The 17,626-nt window shown below is 40.3% G+C and overlaps 1 protein-coding gene and 1 long non-coding RNA gene across 4 annotated transcripts in view; one reads left to right on the plus strand and one right to left on the minus strand.

The window, feature by feature from the left end:
• LOC120861731 overlaps positions 1-17,626 on the plus strand; it is a 75,591-nt gene that overhangs the window by 15,101 nt on the left and 42,864 nt on the right. The window contains exons 3-5 of one of the 2 annotated variants that reach the window (XR_005720594.1): positions 1,781-1,856; positions 14,325-14,501; positions 15,042-15,065. This is a non-coding gene — a long non-coding RNA (uncharacterized LOC120861731). Of the gene's footprint in view, positions 1-1,780; positions 1,857-14,324; positions 14,502-15,041; positions 15,066-17,626 lie in introns of those variants that run through there. The other variant, XR_005720593.1, reaches the window with a different exon arrangement.
• Positions 1-17,626, minus strand: part of MCUB (mitochondrial calcium uniporter dominant negative subunit beta) — a 103,226-nt gene that overhangs the window by 12,233 nt on the left and 73,367 nt on the right. For both annotated transcript variants that reach the window (XM_040237474.1, XM_040237475.1), the window contains exons 2-3: positions 2,422-2,497; positions 1,732-1,902 (exon numbers count right to left, since the gene is read on the minus strand). In XM_040237474.1, coding sequence (XP_040093408.1) covers positions 1,732-1,902; positions 2,422-2,497 — 247 coding nt within the window. The remainder of the gene's footprint in view (positions 1-1,731; positions 1,903-2,421; positions 2,498-17,626) is intronic.

The following is a 17,626-nucleotide window of genomic DNA, read 5'->3' on the forward strand; positions in this document are numbered from 1 at the left end:
TCTGAATTCTGCCTCTTCTGAGGAAGGCAGGCCTTGCCCTATAGGGAAGGCCCTGGGGATTCAGTGTTCCTGAGACTGGCAGGAATATGTCCATTCAAGGATGAAGTATTAGGCCATGTGGCCACAGGGCTAAATCCTCATTTCTCTGACCTTGGTTTTACCAGGAAGAAACTCCCCTTCCAGTTGAATCCAAAGTCCTTCCAACAACCTACATGGAGGTTTTCCCTGGTCTGCCTTACCCCTCCTACCTGTATCCAGCTCCCTCCCTTTATGGCTAAAGGTGGAGTTAGCTCCCACCTGAGGGTCTCTGTCTGGAAAGCTCTTCTCCCATCCCTATCATATCTCTTCCAGGTCTTCACTCAAATGTGACCTTAGTGAGTACCTCCCCCAAACACACATACTCCCACCTCCCCATCACTCTGCTTTTTCACTGTAACACTTTATTATCTAATATATAAATTTAAAATTTATATAATTTATAAATTAAATATTTAATTTATTTTGTTTCTTTCTCCTTGTAAAATGTTAGTTCCACAAGAACAAGAGTTTAATCTCTATTGTTCTTTGCTGTCTCTAGCATCCAGAACAAGGCCTGACATATAGGATTAATACACAGGAACCTCAACTAAATAGTCTGGAGACCAGAAGAGGGAGCTCTCCCACCCTGTGAGGGCAGCACAGCCCAGCGGGAAGACGAGCGCCTCTTCTTTGTCAAGGACCCAGCCAACGAAAAGTCAGGGACCCCCTGTTTGCTACTGTTCTCCCCTCTTCCTTTCCTTCTACAGAAGCATCCTCCTCTCCTTGTCTCGCAAGTCCTCACACATGGCTCGTGTGAGCGGCTGCAGACACTGAACTGCAGTACTCCACTCTCTGCACTAAACCCGTCTTTGCTGGAGAAATATCTGGCAATCTATTTGTTTCAGGTCAACTTCTGTTAGCTGCTCAATGTCTGTTAAGTAAATAAGTTGTTAATCTCTACTCTTCCAACTTGTATATCTATCCCTTAATTGGTTCTGAACTTGGACAGGGAAGAAGAACATTAATTTCCTTTCCAAAACTGTAACAGTCATCATTAACTTTTAAATAAGCTTATTCTAAGAATGTAATACTACAATAAAATAACAGTGTAAATTTATTCATTTGTTTATATTTATAGTAGCCTGGTATATTGGGCTGGGGTAAAGAATTCTTTATTCTCTTTTAGGGGCAGTAGGGCCTGCTTTTATGTCCTTAGATCACACAAACATAAAAGCTATATCCTATATTTATTTAAAAGTCTATCTAATTAACTACCTCTGCTGGTATCAAACTAGTTTCCTGAGAATTAATTCTGTCAAAAAACACTCAAAACCATAATTGCTTTACAGCAAAGATCAAAGAACTATTTGTGTATTATTCACTGTCTATTTCATGAATCATGGACCCTGCATTTCATTTTCTAATTATTCACATTTCTTATAGACAACTAGATGCTAATTACTATGTCATTAAAATTTTCTCAGAGAAAAATTTGGGGGCTAAGTTTATGAAATAAATAACTAAAACATGAATTAAACTTATTACATTTCCTTTTTCTCCATTAGAGTTCATTTTTTATGTAACTCATGTTCAAAAATGAAGGACTCAGTAAAGACCAACCATTTATTATACAGTAACTTTTTAGAAAGTAAAGAAACAAAACAAAGGTTCAAAAGAAGAGAAAAAGACAAAGTTGGAAATATATATATATACCTGCTGTGAAGATGGCAGCTGTTTTGATACCTTTATCTTCATTTTGTAGGTCCTGAAGAAATGAACCAACTGTTGATAACATTGGCTTGACTACAAATTGACAGCGCTCTTTTCTGGATGGCAAAGTAAGTGTTATCAAGGGAAGGCCATGTTTATAATTAATTGTGATTTCTGTTAAGAAAAAAAAGTTGATAATAGACGATGGATAAAATTTACTTTTAAAAATAACTTTAAAATTATTATTAAACATTATGAACAACAAAATTCTAGAAGGAATACCTAATATGGAATTCATAACCCTCTGAATTCCTGTAATAATTTGTATCACTCTCATAGTACCTTCATTATACCAGTTAACATATTCCCCCCACCATTTTATTAACATTTTATTAAGTGTGTACCACACTTTGTTATAATTATCTGCTTAGAGCCTTCCCAGGTAAAAATTTACTGAGGGCAGAAACTATTTCCAAGTCATCTCTAACTCCTTTGATTACTGGGATGGGAGTTTGCCAAAAGACATCAGAGATCTTATGAGAGCAGAGAAAGCAGAAACTGAACTCTGATGGGGGAAGAGTGGAAGGGGCAACACAAGAAAAGTCTGTTTTGCTCAAAACTCACATTTCTCACTTAATTTAGAAAGATGAAAAATTAGCCTGGGGAAATCAAAGAAGTGATAAGAAAGCTTACCATCAGATGGCACCAGTGTACTATAAAGATTTGATTGATAGACTTTCAGGTTTCTACACAGTTTCACGCACAAAACCTGTAATGATATAAATGATTATCCATGTAGAAGAGTATAATATAAAAGGTGGGGGAAGGTAGCAACTACCCTCCTATAAAATGTTTTCTAAATGTAGGTCATAAAAGTTAAAGCCCCTCCCTTTACTTTTTCACAGTCCCCCAACTTTCCCCAAAGATAATCACAGTAGAGGTGATGAAGACCAAACTTTAGTTGGGATCCTCTGAGCCTGACTAAATCCCAACCTGTGCATGTCCTCCAGGAGTTAAGCAAGAATATTGTCAAGTTAGCTTAGCCACCCCCTCCCCCCACACACGGCCCTCAGTATCTGATCAAATTCCTCACCCTCCACCATTCCCCAGGTATTATCTGATCACCCTAGTCTGTCTGCAACAAGAATCCTGCCAGGTCAGTTAGCAAAAAATTACCCTATCCTCTTAGTAATTTCCCATCCACCACCTCACCCCAACGTGTGCCCAACTTTGCTCCTTGGATACAAATCCCCACTTTTCCCATGGCGGTCCCCCTGAATACAGTCTACCTCACATTCCTTAACAAGTGTCACGAATAACTTCTTTCACAGTGGTTTGGTGTATAGCCTCCCAAGTGTCTTTCCATATCCTGCCACCTCCACGTGCAAGTTAAATTGTATGCTAGAGTTAAATTTAATGCTAAAGACAGTTTATAAGTCAGGTTCCTAGATGCCAATGATGATACATTGCTCATAAAGTACTTATTGTTTAATGTGCCGATGAAGTTTCTGTACCACTATTCAAGAAATCATTTTAGAGGTAGTCATTAGACAACCAGGAAATGCTGAAAGCAGGTAAAGTGCCCAGGGGAAAATATCAAAGCTTTCTCAAGCTTCTGCATACCTAATAATCATCTGGACACCATAATATTGTCCACTGCTAAATAAACAGGGTTTGTTAAAAGCACAGCTTCCCGGACTCTACTCCCAGAGATTTTTGATCTAGTAAGTCTGAGGTAGGGGTATGAGATTTTGCATTTTTTAATATAAATTTAATTGGAGGCTAATTACTTGACAATATTGTATTGGTTTTGCCATACATTGACATGAATCTGCCATGGGTGTACGTGTTCCCCATCCTGAACCCCCCTCCCACCTCCCTCCCCATCCCATCCCTCTGGGTCATCCCAGTGCACCAGCCCTAAGTACCCTGTCTCATCAAACCTGGACTGGCGATCCATTTCACATATATTTTACATGTTTCAGTGCCATTCTCCCATATCATCCCACCCTCTCCCTCTCCCACAGAGTCCAAAAGACTGTTCTATACATCTGTGTCTCTTTTGCTGTCTCGCATACAGGGTCATCGTTACCATCTTTCTAAATTCCATATATATGCGTTAGTATACTGTATTGGGACTTCGCTGGTGGCTCAGATGATAAAGCATCTGCCTACAATGTGGGAGACCCGGGTTCAATCCCTGGGTCGGGAAGATCTCCTGGAGAAGGAAATGGCAACCCACTCCAGTATTCTTGCCTGGAAAATTCCATGGACAGAGAAGCCTGGTAGTCTACAGTCCATGGGGTTGCAAAGAGTCAGACACGACTGAGCAACTTCATACTGTATTGGTGTTTTTCTTTTTGGCTTACTTCACTCTGTACAATAGGCTCCAGTCTCATCCACCTCATTAGAACTGATTCAAATGTATTCTTTGTAATGGCTGAGTAATATTCCACTGTGTATATGTACCACAGCTTTCTTATCCATTCATCTGCTGATGGACATCTAGGTTGCTTCCATGTCCTGGCTATTATAAACAGGAAATTTTACCTGTGCTGTGATGAACATTAGGGTACACATGTCTCTCAATTCTGGTTTCCTTGGTGTATATGCCCAGCAGTGGGATTGCTGGGTCATAAGGCAGTTCTATTTCCAGTTTTTTAAGGAATCTCCACACTGCTCTCCATAGTGGCTGTACTAGTTTGCATTCCCACCAACAATGTAAGAGGGTTCCCTTTTCTCCACACCCTCTCCAGCATTTATTGCTTGTAGACTTCTGGATAGCAGCCATTCTGACTGGCGTGAAATGGTACCTCATTGTGGTTTTGATTTGCATTTCTCTGATAATGAGTGATGTTAAGCATCTTTTCATGTGTTTGTCAGCCATCTGTATGTCTTCTTTAGAGAAATGTCTGTTTAATTCTTTGGCCCATTTTTTGACTGGGTCGTTTATTTTTCTGGAACTGAGCTGCAGGAGTTGCTTGTATATTTTTGAGATGAATTCTTTGTCAGTTGCTTCGTTTGTTATTATTTTCTCCCATTCTGAAGACTGTCTTTTCACCTTGCTTATAGTTTCCTTTGTTGTGCAAAAGCTTTTAAGTTTAATTAGGTCCCATTTGTTTATTTTTGCTTTTATTTCCAATATTCTGGGAGGTGGGTCATAGAGGATCCTGCTGTGATGTATGTCAGAGAGTGTTTTGCCTGTTTTCCTCTAGGAGTTTTATAGTTTCTGGTCTTACGTTTAGATCTTTAATCCACCTTGAGTTTATTTTTGTGTGTGATGTTAGAAAGTGTTCTAGTTTCATTCTTTTACAAGTGACTGACCAGTTTTCCTAGCACCACCTGTTAAAGAGATTGTCTTTTCTCCATTGTATATCTTGCCTCCTTTGTCGAAGATAAGGTTTCCATAGGTGCGTGGATGAGAATTTGCATTTTTAATAAGCCCCAGGGTTATACTCAAGTTATAGGTGTGAAGACCATACTTCAGAGTAGCTGGGTTCTAGAAGACCCTCTGTGGCTTTTGGGTCACTACTTCTAAATTTCAGCATAGAATCATTCTGAAATCCCAATTTTAGAGCTGGACAAGGGCTACTGCCTTCAAATGATATTCAGTATCAGGTCAAAAGAAAACTCAGGCTTCTCTTTCATTGCATCTTTTTCCTAAATACAATTCTAACCACTTCACTTAAAACCCTGAAGACTTCAATAGCTTATATAAAGTACTGATAGAAAGCACAGTGAGTTGAAAAGACTGGTATTCTATGATGGCAGGAGATCACAGATAAGTCATAGGACTGTGCTTTTGTTCTCTGAAGCCTTAGGTGGGGATACCCATATCTTGTGGGTCTTGTGGAGTCAATGTAAGGATTAAACAACACAAAGTATCAAGCAAGGGTCAGGTACAGTCTGTGAGCCTCACCTGAGCAGTACAGGCCCCCTCCCCTCTACAGCTCCATCACTTATTATTCTCTTTCAGCAGGAACTTGGGCCTCAGCCAGACGAGCTGTGTGCCACTGACATATTAAAATGCCTTCTTTATTCCCTTCTGTCTAACAGACCCTGTCTTTCCCTCGTGCCCAGCTCTAAGTCCTTCTGCAGGGTCATGATGGTTGAGTGTGATGGCTTTGCCATCAGAACCAAGTTGGAATGCCAGCTTCAAGATACACTAACTGCCATGATCTCTGACATGCAGAGGAAGTTTCAGGAAGAAATGGGTTCTAAGAGAAAGAAAAGGGCAAGTTTGCTAGTAGAAAAAAAAGAAAAGAAAAAGAGCCAGGGCTTTAGTAAGAAAAGGAAAACAGCACTAACATGAGAAAGATCTGTTTGAGTTTCAAAGTAAAAGGGAGGCAGGTGTTAGTGGAAAGGCAATGTGTTATGATCACACATTGGGCCAATTAACAAGATCAGATTGCTTTCAGGGTTTTAACATATTTTAGATTATGTATCTTTATTATTAAGTAAAACAAGATGTAATTCCCACTCAAGACAGTATAAATTAATACTTAAGCAACACCTCTGCTCCATGTTCAAAAAGAATACACGTTCCCCTTGTAGCAACACCAAGAGCAAAACAATATGATAAGCAAGACTCAAGCAAGTAGGGAGTCCACTAAGGTTCTCTATTCTGCAGGAAAAGGGTTTCAGTGGAAAATGATCCACTGTGTATACCACACTTGCCTTGGGGAGGGAAGTATTAATGATTTTATTTTTATTTCTTTTTCAAGCAATATATTTTTATTGAAGTGCAGTTGATTTACAATGTGTTAATTTCTGCTGTACAGCAAAGTGATTCAGTTATATATATATATATATATGTACATAAGATATATATTATATATTCTTTTCCATACTCTTTTCCATTGTGGTTTATCACAGGATATTTAATACTGTTCTCCATGCTATACAGTAGGACCTTGTTTATCCATTCTGTATATAAAAGCTTACATCTGCTAACCCCAGCCCCCCACTCCATTCCTCCAACCCCGCTGCCCCCGACTGGCAACCACCGGTCTGTCTTCTGTGAGTCTGTTTTGCATGCTAAGTTGCTTCAGTCGTGTATGACTCTTAGGGACCCTACAGACTATAGCCTGCCAGGCTCCTCTGCCCATAGGATTTTCCAGGCAAGAATACTGAAGTGGGTTGCCATTTCCTCCTCCAGGGGGTCTTCCTGACCCAGGGATTGAACCCACATCTCTTACATCTCCTGCAATTAGCAGGCAGGTTCTTTACCACTAGCGTGACCTGGGAACTTTGTTTTGTAGATGGGTTCATCTGTGTCATATTTTAGATTCCACATATGATATCACATGGTATTTGTCTTTCTCCTTCTGGCTTGCTTATGCTTAGTATGGTGATCTCTAGTTGTAGCCGCGTTGCTGCAAATGGCATTATTTCATTTGTGGCTGAGAATTTTCCATTATATATTTATGCCACGTTGTCTTTATCCATTCATCGACTGATGGGCATCTAGGTCATTTCCACGTCTTGGCTATTGTGAATACTGCTGCTGTGGACACAGGGGTGCATGTGCCGTTTTGAATTATAGTTTTGTCTGGATATATTCCCAGAAGTGGGACTGCTGGATCATATGGTAATTCTATTTTTAGTCTTCTGAGTAACCTCCACACCGTTCTCCATAGTGGATGCACCAACTTCCATTCCCACCAACACTGTAGGAGTGACTTTTCTGCACATCCTCTCCAGCATTTACTGTTTGCAGCTTTTTGATGACGGCCAGTCTGACTAGTAATAGGTGCTATCTCATTGTAGTTTTGATTTGCATTTCTCTAATCATCAGCAATGTTGAGCACCTTTTCCTGTGCCTCTTGGCCATCTGTATGTCTTCTCTGGAATGGCTGAGTGGCGCTCCACTGCATATATGTACCACATCTTTATCCACTTGTCAATGGACAATGAGGTTGTTTCCTTGCCTTGGCTATTGTGAAGAATGTACGGCCCACTTTTTCAAGTTATCACATGCCAACCCTGTTTGCTGGTTTGAAGCCATTTTGGAACTATTTGTAAACTGTAGGTAATTGGTAGGTATACAAATTTTGTCCAATCTGATAGTAATCTATGAGTTCCCCACCCCATCCCAAACACCAGTTTTATCTCTACCGGCAGTTCATCTTAACATTCTTTCCTCCGTATAAATTTGTGATGTTTTGACTTTTCCTTTTAACTGGATAAAACATGTGCCTGGTTCCTTCATATCATAAGAGTAGAATAAATTTTTTAATGCATATTCATTCTTATAACTGTATGAGAGTCATATTTTTATTTTTTCCCAAAAACTGTCTTCTGTCCAGAACAGAAGTAACTGAGAGTTTGACTCTTTGGGGTAGGAAAGACTAAAGTAGCCCATGACAAGACTGAGTCAAGATTCCCAGTGATCTGATGACCTAATCCGTGATACATCCAGTATCACTGCAACCTGGTCAGGGACCTTTAGATGGCAACTTAAGAACCATTTCTGAGCTCTGGCTACAATAGCCTAGTTGGAGGGAATATAAAATTACTAGTCAGAAAGCAGTGAGGACAGAACGAAAAATAAACTCGTACTTAGAGTCTGTAACCCAGAATTTTACTATATGAGAAATTAAATGCTAAAAAGGAACCAAGTTTATTAAGAAGATTAATTCCATTTAGGGAAAGTAAAGAGAGTCATCTGAAACTGACTTTAACACAAATTATAGAGTCTTCAAAGAGATAAACAGGAGAATTAGCTTCCAGAAAACAAATGAGATATTACGATATTAAACTTGTAGAAATAAAACAAATATTAGTAAGTTGGATCAACTAAGATTTCTAGAAATGGAAAAGAATCTATATACATGTAACAAACCCAGTTTAATGAACTAGATAAATTCTAGACTAGAAAAAGTCAACAGAAAAGAGAATTAGTGAATTAGACAATACTTCACCCATGTATAAAACAGAATGATATAGAAACTTTAAAACTTTAAAAGCAATCAATCTCATACATTGAACATAAAATGGTACAGTTCAGTTCAGTTGCTTAGTCATGTCCAACTCTTTGCGACCCTATGGACTGTACCACGCCAGGCTTCCCTACCCATCACCAACTCCTGGAGTTTACTCAAACTCATGTCCATTGAGTCAGTGATGCCATCCAACCATCTCATCCTCTGTCATCCCCTTCGGTACATCCATTCTGGAAAACTTCCAGCAGTTTCTTATAAGATTAAACACACACTTCCATGTGACCCAGGCATTCCCACTCCTAGCAGTTTACCCAAGAGAAATGAAAACTTATGTTCACACAACTGCACAAATGCTTTTTCCTCCCTCTAGTTGAATACTCCCTGGCTCACTAGTGTATTCCCAGCACCTGGAATAGTACAGTGCCTGACACAATATAGGGACTCAATAAATACATGGTAAATGGATGTATAAAGATTCTCATGGAGCTAAGGGAAAATAACGATCAATCTAAAACATTATCTTTAGGAAGGTTACTTAAGGTTGAAGGCAGTGAAGAGATTTTCAGATGTACAGAGATGTATATAGTCTCTTTCCCACACATCTTTGCTAAAGAACTTCCTAGAGAAAAGGGAACTAAACCCAGGCAGGAGAATACAGTTATGGGCTGAAATGTGTCCTCCCTTCCCTACCAAACTCATATGTTGATGTCTTAACCCCCAGGACCTCAGAGTGTGACTGTATTTGAAAGAGGTAATTAAGTTAAAATGAGGTCATAAGTGTGGACCCTGATCCAGCATCACTGGTGTCTCTGCAAGGAGAGCTCTGGACACCGACACGCACATGCAGAGTAAGACCCTGTGGGGACACGGAGAGAAGGTGGCCGTTTGCAAGCCAAGGAGAAAAGCCTCAGAAGAAACCAACCCTGCAGACACTTTTACCCTGGAATCCCGGCTTTCAGAATCGTGAGAAAATGAATGTTGTTTAAAATCTGAGGAACTCTGTTATGGAAGCCCTAAGAAACTAATACAGAACCAAAGCTGTAAAATATGTTAATAAACAAACTACTTACGGTAAGAAATTTTAAACCATTTTTTTCTGTGTTAAAATGAGTGGAAAGCTAAACAAGATGTGGCATGCTATCTTTGGTGGATTCTTAGAACATGTGAAGATCCTCATCACATCAGAAGAAGGGCAAAAATAGCGAGAAACCAAGACTTTGTTAGGAAAGTTATAACTGAGTATGTTAAACACTGAAAGGAAACCATTCATACACAACCTGTAGTTTCTTCAGTGGTAGAAAAGGAAAAAAATAACAAACTTTTTCAAGAAAAGTAGAAGAAAGAAGCAAAAAGCCCTACAGAAACCAGAAAATAAAAAAAAAGATGAAAAGAAATATAATAAAATCACGGTGGAAACTTGGAAATAGAGAAAATGAGCATCCACAATCCCACCACCCCTAGCCTATGCCAGCCTTTCCAGAGATATATATCCTCATATAATCACAGAGCTGATCATTAGTGTTTTATAAGTATTTTCTTCATTGAAAACTTTTCATAAACAAAATAAATAGCTCTATAACCACATATCCTACAGGTATAGCAGAATTTACTATTTACCTATTGTTGGACATTTTATACATTTACAGAAATTTTTTTCCATGTCAGAGAGTATAATGCACACTCATTTTAGAAAATCTATAAATCACAGACTCTCAAAAAGAAGAAAATAAAAATCACCAATAAGGTCACTATCTAGAGTCTCACTTCTCAGGTGGCGCTAGTGATAAAGAACCTGCCTGCCAGTGCAGGAGACATAAGAGAGGTAGGTTCGATTCCTGGGTCAGGAAGATTCCCCTGGAGGAGGGCATGGCGACCCACTCCAGCATTCTTGCCTGGAGAATCCCATGGACAGAGGAGCCTGGTGAGCTTCAGTCCATAGGGTCACAAAGTGTCGGACACACTGAAGCAACTTAGCATGCACACACCACAGTTATATACTTCCTAGTTTATTTTCTATGTATACGGCATTTTGTTTTCACCATTACAACTAAACTGATTCAAAATATCTTTGCAGGTAACTCTTTGGTAGGATTTTTTTCCTTTAGGGTAGACTGCAGAATGACTGAATCATAAAGTAGTAATGGTTTTAGGATCCTGATATCATATTATCACACTTTGGGAGTAATATTTTTTTTTCATGTTGTTTTACTCAGAATAACCATGAAATTATTAATTTGAATCCAAACAAGCAAACTTGCATAAAGTTCAGAATCACAGAATAACAGGCCCAGCTGGGCATCCCTGGAACGAGAAGTTTCCCTCTGGAGGCGCACTCCCAGACAGGCTCACCAGACATATTCACCAAGACAGCCCACAGGTACCACAAGCTCAGCAGCCCCTGAACTGAGCTCTTTCTTCTTCCTCCATGGACCTGATCTTCTCCTTGATGGACTCACACCACTAATTACCAGTCATGAGAACTAGAGGCCTGAGTGTTACCTCAAACAGTTAATATTCCATAAGGTCACCTGGTAGACCAGTAGTCACAGCTGAATGGGCACTAGGGCCTACTGGCTGTACTCCTTCATAGCACCCCCAGATCCATCCTCCCCTCTCCATCTCCACTTCCACTGCCCTAGTTCAGATCCTCACCATCTCCCCCAGGTCACTGTAATGGCTTCCTAACTAGTCTCTCCCACCAATCCATTCCAGGTTAAGATCTCTACTTTTCTAAAAGTACATAAAGTCAAACTAGGTCAAGATTTTAAAACCTCTATTTGTTCTCTGTTGCAAAGGGAAATCATTCCAAAGTACACTTTCCATGAGCTGATTCTCAGCAGCTTCTCCCACCTCCCCTTACCAACGCCAGCACTGCCCACCTCCCAACCCTCTATTTCAGATATGCCGAGGGTGTTTCTCAAGTAAGGAACACTGTTCAGGCCTCCTTGTCTTCACATGTATTCCCATCCTGCCTAGGAAGCCCTGCCTGGTGTACCTGCCTTGCATGTCAGCTCTTACTCTGAACACGCTCATGTTCCCTCTGTAAAGCCTACAGAACTTCATCTGAGCCTGCCATTGCACCCTCCCCTCCTACTGCAGTCAAGGGATCACCCCTTACAAAGGCCAGTCCCTCCTCAGATACTCTCCATCTTAGACATCACAAAGCTTTTTGTAACTCCCCCTTAATCACTGCCTCTCACACTCACTCCTCCCTAACCCCTGGCCACCAGAGATCCTTTTACTTCTCCATAGTTTTGCCTTTTTCAGAATGTCATACAGTTGGAATTATATAGTATGTAGCCTTTTCCGATTGGCTTCTTTCACTTAGTAATACACATTTAAGATGGTTCAATGTCCTTTCTTTGTTCTTTTTAATTTTTTATTGAAATATGTTTCACATAGAACATTCTGTAAATTTAAGGTGTTCAGATGTTGATTTGATGCATTTATATATTGTAATATAACTGCCACTGTCCCAACAGTTAGCAGCTCTATCATATCTCCTAATTATTTCTTTTTTGTGGTAGGACTAATTAAGATCTAGTTTCTTATAATCATTGAACTTGTTAACACAATATTACTGTCTACATTGCTCATTTCTTTTTAGTGCTTTAATATCCCTTTGTCTGGATGTATCACAGTTTATCTATTGATTAACTTAGTTGAATGCTTCAAGTTTTGGCAATTATGAATAAGGCTGCTATAAACATCCATGTGCAGGTTACTTCTCAGATTTTAATTATCAGAGTATTGAAACACAAGGAGATTAAGTGATCTGTCTGAAGTCACACAGCTAATGAGTGAGCACAGAAAAGCTATCAGGAGCGCCCCCCCGCCCCCCGGCCCCGCTACTTTTTAAATTGCTTCACTGCACTGTCATCCTGTGAGAAAAGGGATCCTGGCTCAGGTTATCAACTGCTGTGCCCACGTCTGTGCAGAGCAGTGGGTTCTGTTTTCAGATGAAGAGTAAGAAGGGGTCCTGGGAAGACAGAAACAACTGTTAATACCAGCTCCACACTATTGAAACCCATGTACAGAAGGTCCCAGGTGTAAGTGAACTGAACCAGAGGAATAAAATATTTGCTACTTCTATTACAAACCTTAATTGCATTCACACAATAACGTTGAAACCAATTTATTAATTGTAATTTATTTTTCCGCCAATATATTCTAATGTTTCGATATGTTTCACAACAGACGCGCCGAAGAATTGATGCGTTTGAACTGTGGTGTTGGAGAAGACTCTTGAGAGTCCCTTGGACTGCAAGGAGATCCAACCAGTCCATTCTGAAGGAGATCAGCCCTGGGATTTCTTTGGAAGGAATGATGCTGAAGCTGAAACTCCAGTACTTTGGCCACCTCGTGTGATGAGTTGACTCATTGGAAAAGACTGATGCTGGGAGGGATTGGGGGCAGGAGGAGAAGGGGACGACAGAGGATGAGATGGCTGGATGGCATCACTGACTTGATGAATGCAAGTCTGAGTGAACTCCGGGAGTTGGTGATGGACAGGGAGGCCTGGCATGCTGCGATTCATGGGGTTGCAAAGAGTCGGACACGACTGAGCGACTGAACTGAACTGAGAGTAGGACAAGCAAATTAGTCTAGTATTTCTTCTCTCTCAGTTGTAATCCTTCTTTAGAATTTTGCTCTCAAAAGCCATTTCCTTGTTAAAGGAAGAAAGAAGAAAGAAGGAGAGGAAGGAAAGGAGAAGGGAAGCAGGGAGAGAGGAAGAAATACACATAAAGACACACACAAAAATAGAATTTCAGGGGTCCTGCTGAGGTCAGTCCAGGGAACAAAGGATGACTGGCTTAAATGCCAAGTGTTTCAGTTCAGTTCCGTTCAGTTCAGTTGCTCAGTCGTGTCCGACTCTTTGCGACCCCATGAATCGCAGCACGCCAGGCCTCCCTGTCCATCACCAACTCCCGGAGTTCACTCAGACTCACGTCCATCGAGTTGGTGATGCCATCCAGCCATCTCATCCTCTGTCGTCCCCTTCTCCTCCTACCCCCAATCCCTCCCAGCATCAGAGTCTTTTCTAATGAGTCAACTCTTCGCATGAGGTGGCCAAAGTACTGGAGTTTCAGCTTTAGCATCATTCCTTCCAAAGAAATCCCAGGGCTGATCTCCTTCAGAATGGACTGGCTGGATCTCCTTGCGGTCCAAGGGACTCTCAAGAGTCTTCTCCAACACCACAGTTCAAAAGCATCAATTCTTCGGCGCTCAGCCTTCTTCACAGTCCAACTCTCATATCCATACATGACCACAGGAAAAACCATAGCCTTGACTAGATGGTTTACAGGGATATAAATGGGGCCTGGCTGAGACTCTACAGTCAACAGGTGAAAGTTATTATTGGTTATGAATAAAGTAGTGTATGTATTACTCCCGTATCTTTTCTGTTTCAATCTTGCTATGTATTAACTACTCTTCTTAGTCTGCGCAGATCAAAAAGAAAAATTTATTTTAACAGTGATTATTCATGTAGCATGTGAAAGAGACTGGAACATTAATTAAGATAAATACCTAGTGTGTGTGACAAAATGCAATTTTTGTTGGGTAGATTTAAAATATAAATCTAGAGACAAGTCAGAAGAGTTCATCAAAAGAAAGATGCTATACAGCAGTTTGATTTTTGCTTTTGTCCAGGGAAGCAAAAAAGAAATCATGAAAGCCTGGAACTCAGTGTGAGGTTCTGCAGAAAATCATGATACACCACAGGTAGAAAACTAATGAACCCAAGGATGAGCTTCAAAGCAAAAGAGTTATGTAACCAAGGAGTTCATCTGCTTGCTTCACACATTCCACAAAACTGCCCCGTAGGTGGTACGTAAAATACGGTTTAAAATTATTGAGTTCCATTCTTTTCTATGCTTGTCTTTTACCCGTTTCCTTGTTCAACATTTCTTCTGCATCCTTGTTCCTTTCATGTTAAATTTTGCTCACTGGAGCTTTGATCAGTGCTTTCACTGAGAGCCTATGTAGAGTAGTAAACCCTTAGTCTATGTTATAAATTCAATTTCTGTCATTTTCCTGTTGAATTTAATGTTTATATTTGTTGCTATGTCAGGTAAATTTGGATATCTGTCATCTTATTTTGTGCTTTCTGCTTATAGTGATTGTCTTTTGCTTCCTTCTTTTTTCTTATCTTCTAATAATCTAACTGTTTCTTTAAACTCCGTTATTTTTCTCTGTTAGTTTGGAAGTAGTTGAGTTTTTTTCTCTGTGTTCTTTTAGTGTTTGTCCTTTACATTCTGAGACATGCTTACTTGGCTTAGAGTGTAAATTTCTCTATCTTATGGCTGAACAACAAGATCTTAGTACCAATCACAATTAAGAACAAATTATTTTGACCTTATTTTTTAGAACCCTCCCCCAAATAGACCTGGGTTCAGTCCCTGGGTTGGGAAGATCCCCTGGAGAAGGGAAAGGCTACCCACTCCAGTAATCTGGCCTAGAGAACTCCATGGACTGTATAGTCCATGGGGTCACAAAGAGTCGGACACGACTCTCTTTCACTGACTAAAAAGGCGTCTTATGTTGTTTTACACAGTGGCTGTTTCTTGGAGTCACCTGTAAGTTATCCAACTATTTTGCTCTCCATTTCTTCTTACATCCTGTTCACTTATGTGTTCAATTTCATGCTTCCTGAGAACTTTCAATAAGAATCTTTTAATCTCTGAAACTTAATGCTGTTGAAAAGTACAGTTTACTGGATATAAAATTCCAGATGTTTACTTCCTCTCAGAACTTTGAAGATATATTCCTTTGCCTTTTGACCTCTATAAACACATCTTCTATAAATTTAAGATTTTCTGAAAGATTTTCTTCCATCTTTCTGCTTCTGGGATTCCACAGTTTCCTCAAAGTGTGTCAGGCAGAGGTCTAATTTCATTTTTATGCTTGGGACTCCTTTAAAGATTATTTCTGAGAAGGGTTCCCATGGGGAGAGGAGGGGCCCGAGGTTGGGAGTCTGAATCCAAGTGTGGCTGGAGGGCATCCACAGAGGGGCAGCTGGCATGGGGGTACTGGAGCCTAAGCACGGTGAGGAGGGTGTCCACACGGTTAAAAGGGGGTCAGTGTGGGGCAGCAGAGCCTGAATGGGGTGAAGAGGGCATCTGCATGGGAAGCAGGCTCAGAACAAGATGTTGGAGCCCAAATCGGGTGAGGAAGGCATCCATGCAGGGAAAGGCTGTCACATACCAGAAAATTGACCAAATGAGGAAATATATTAATATCAAGAATAACGGAAGTCAGATTTATTCTGTCAAAGAAGGGAGCTACACCACGGAAAGGGAGAAAATTGGAATAAACCCTGTAGTACTGGAATGAATTTGGAAGTATTGGTATGAATTCATGGTGTTTAACATCTAAAAATATAAATAAAACCAACAAAATACATATAAAACTTCAAAAAAGACTGAATGTGTATGTATATATAAATGTAAAAGATTTAAGTTTATATATTTTTCTATAAATAAATATATATATACAGTATTTTTTTTGAAAGGGACAGTACCACTCTCAATAATGAAAACATGGCATCAAGATCTTGGCTTCTAAATACCATTCTTATCCAAAAGGAACCAGAGCTCCTTGGAGAAATGGCTAATTCCAGGGCTGGGGCATGAAAAGGACAAGATGAGCTTGGAAAGCAAGGAAATGCTCAATGAATGATGGCAGATATATTAAAAGGATGCATCAGCTCAGTTCAGTCGCTCAGTCGTGTCCGACTCTGTGACCCCATGAAGCGCAGCACACCAGGCCTCCTGTCCATCACCATCTCCCGGAGATCACTCAAACTCACATCCATTGAGTCCGTGATGCCATCCAGCCATCTCATCCTCTGTCGTCCCCTTCTCCTCCTACCCCCAATCCCTCCCAGCATCAGAGTCTTTTCTAATGAGTCAACTCTTCGCATGAGGTGGCCAAAGTACTGGAGTTTCAGCTTTAGCATCATTCCTTCCAAAGAAATCCCAGGGCTGATCTCCTTCAGAATGGACTGGTTGGATCTCCAAGGGACTCTCAAGAGTCTTCTCCAACACCACAGTTCAAAAGCATCAATTCTTCGGCGCTCAGCCTTCTTCACAGTCCAACTCTCACATCCATACATGAAAAACCATAGCCTTGACTAGATGGACCTTTGGTAGCAAAGTAATGTCTCTGCTTTTCAATATGCTATCTAGGTTGGTCATAACTTTTCTTCCAAGGAGTAAGCATCTTTTAATTTCATGGCTGCAGTCACCACCTGCAGTGATTTTGGAGCCCCAAAAAATAAAGTCTGACACTGTTTCCACTGTTTCCTCATCTATTTCCCATGAAGTGATGGGAACAGATGCCATGATCTTCGTTTTTTGAATGTTGAGCTTTAAGCCAACTTCTTCACTCTCCACTTTCACTTTCATCAAGAGGCTTTTTCGTTCCTCTTCACTTTCTGCCATAAGGGTGGTGTCATCTGCATATCTGAGGTGATTGATATTTCTCCCAGCAATCTTGATTCCAGCTTGTGCTTCTTCCAGCCCAGCGTTTCTCATGATGTACTCTGCATAGAAGTTAAATAAGCAGGGTGACAATATACAGCCTTGACACACTCCTTTTCCTATCTAGAACCAGTCTGTTGTTCCATGTGCAGTTCTAACTGTTGCTTCCTGACCTGCATACAGATTTCTCAAGAGGCAGGTCAAGTGGTCTGGTATTCCAATCACTTTCATAATTTTCCACAGTTTATTGTGATCTACACAGTCAAAGGCTTTGGCATAGTCAAGAAAGCAGAAATAGATGTTTTTCTGGAACTCTCTTGCTTTTTAGATGATCCAGTGGATGTTGGCAATTTGATCTCTGGTTCCTCTGCCTTTTCTAAAACCAGCTTGAACATCTGGAAGTTCACGGTTCACATATTGCTGAAGCCTGGCTTGGAGAATTTTGAGCATTACTTTACTAGCATGTGAGAT

The sequence above is a fragment of the Oryx dammah genome, unplaced genomic scaffold (genome assembly GCF_014754425.2).
Source record: "Oryx dammah isolate SB20612 unplaced genomic scaffold, SCBI_Odam_1.1 HiC_scaffold_3, whole genome shotgun sequence".
In the NCBI taxonomy this organism is placed as follows: domain Eukaryota; kingdom Metazoa; phylum Chordata; class Mammalia; order Artiodactyla; family Bovidae; genus Oryx; species Oryx dammah.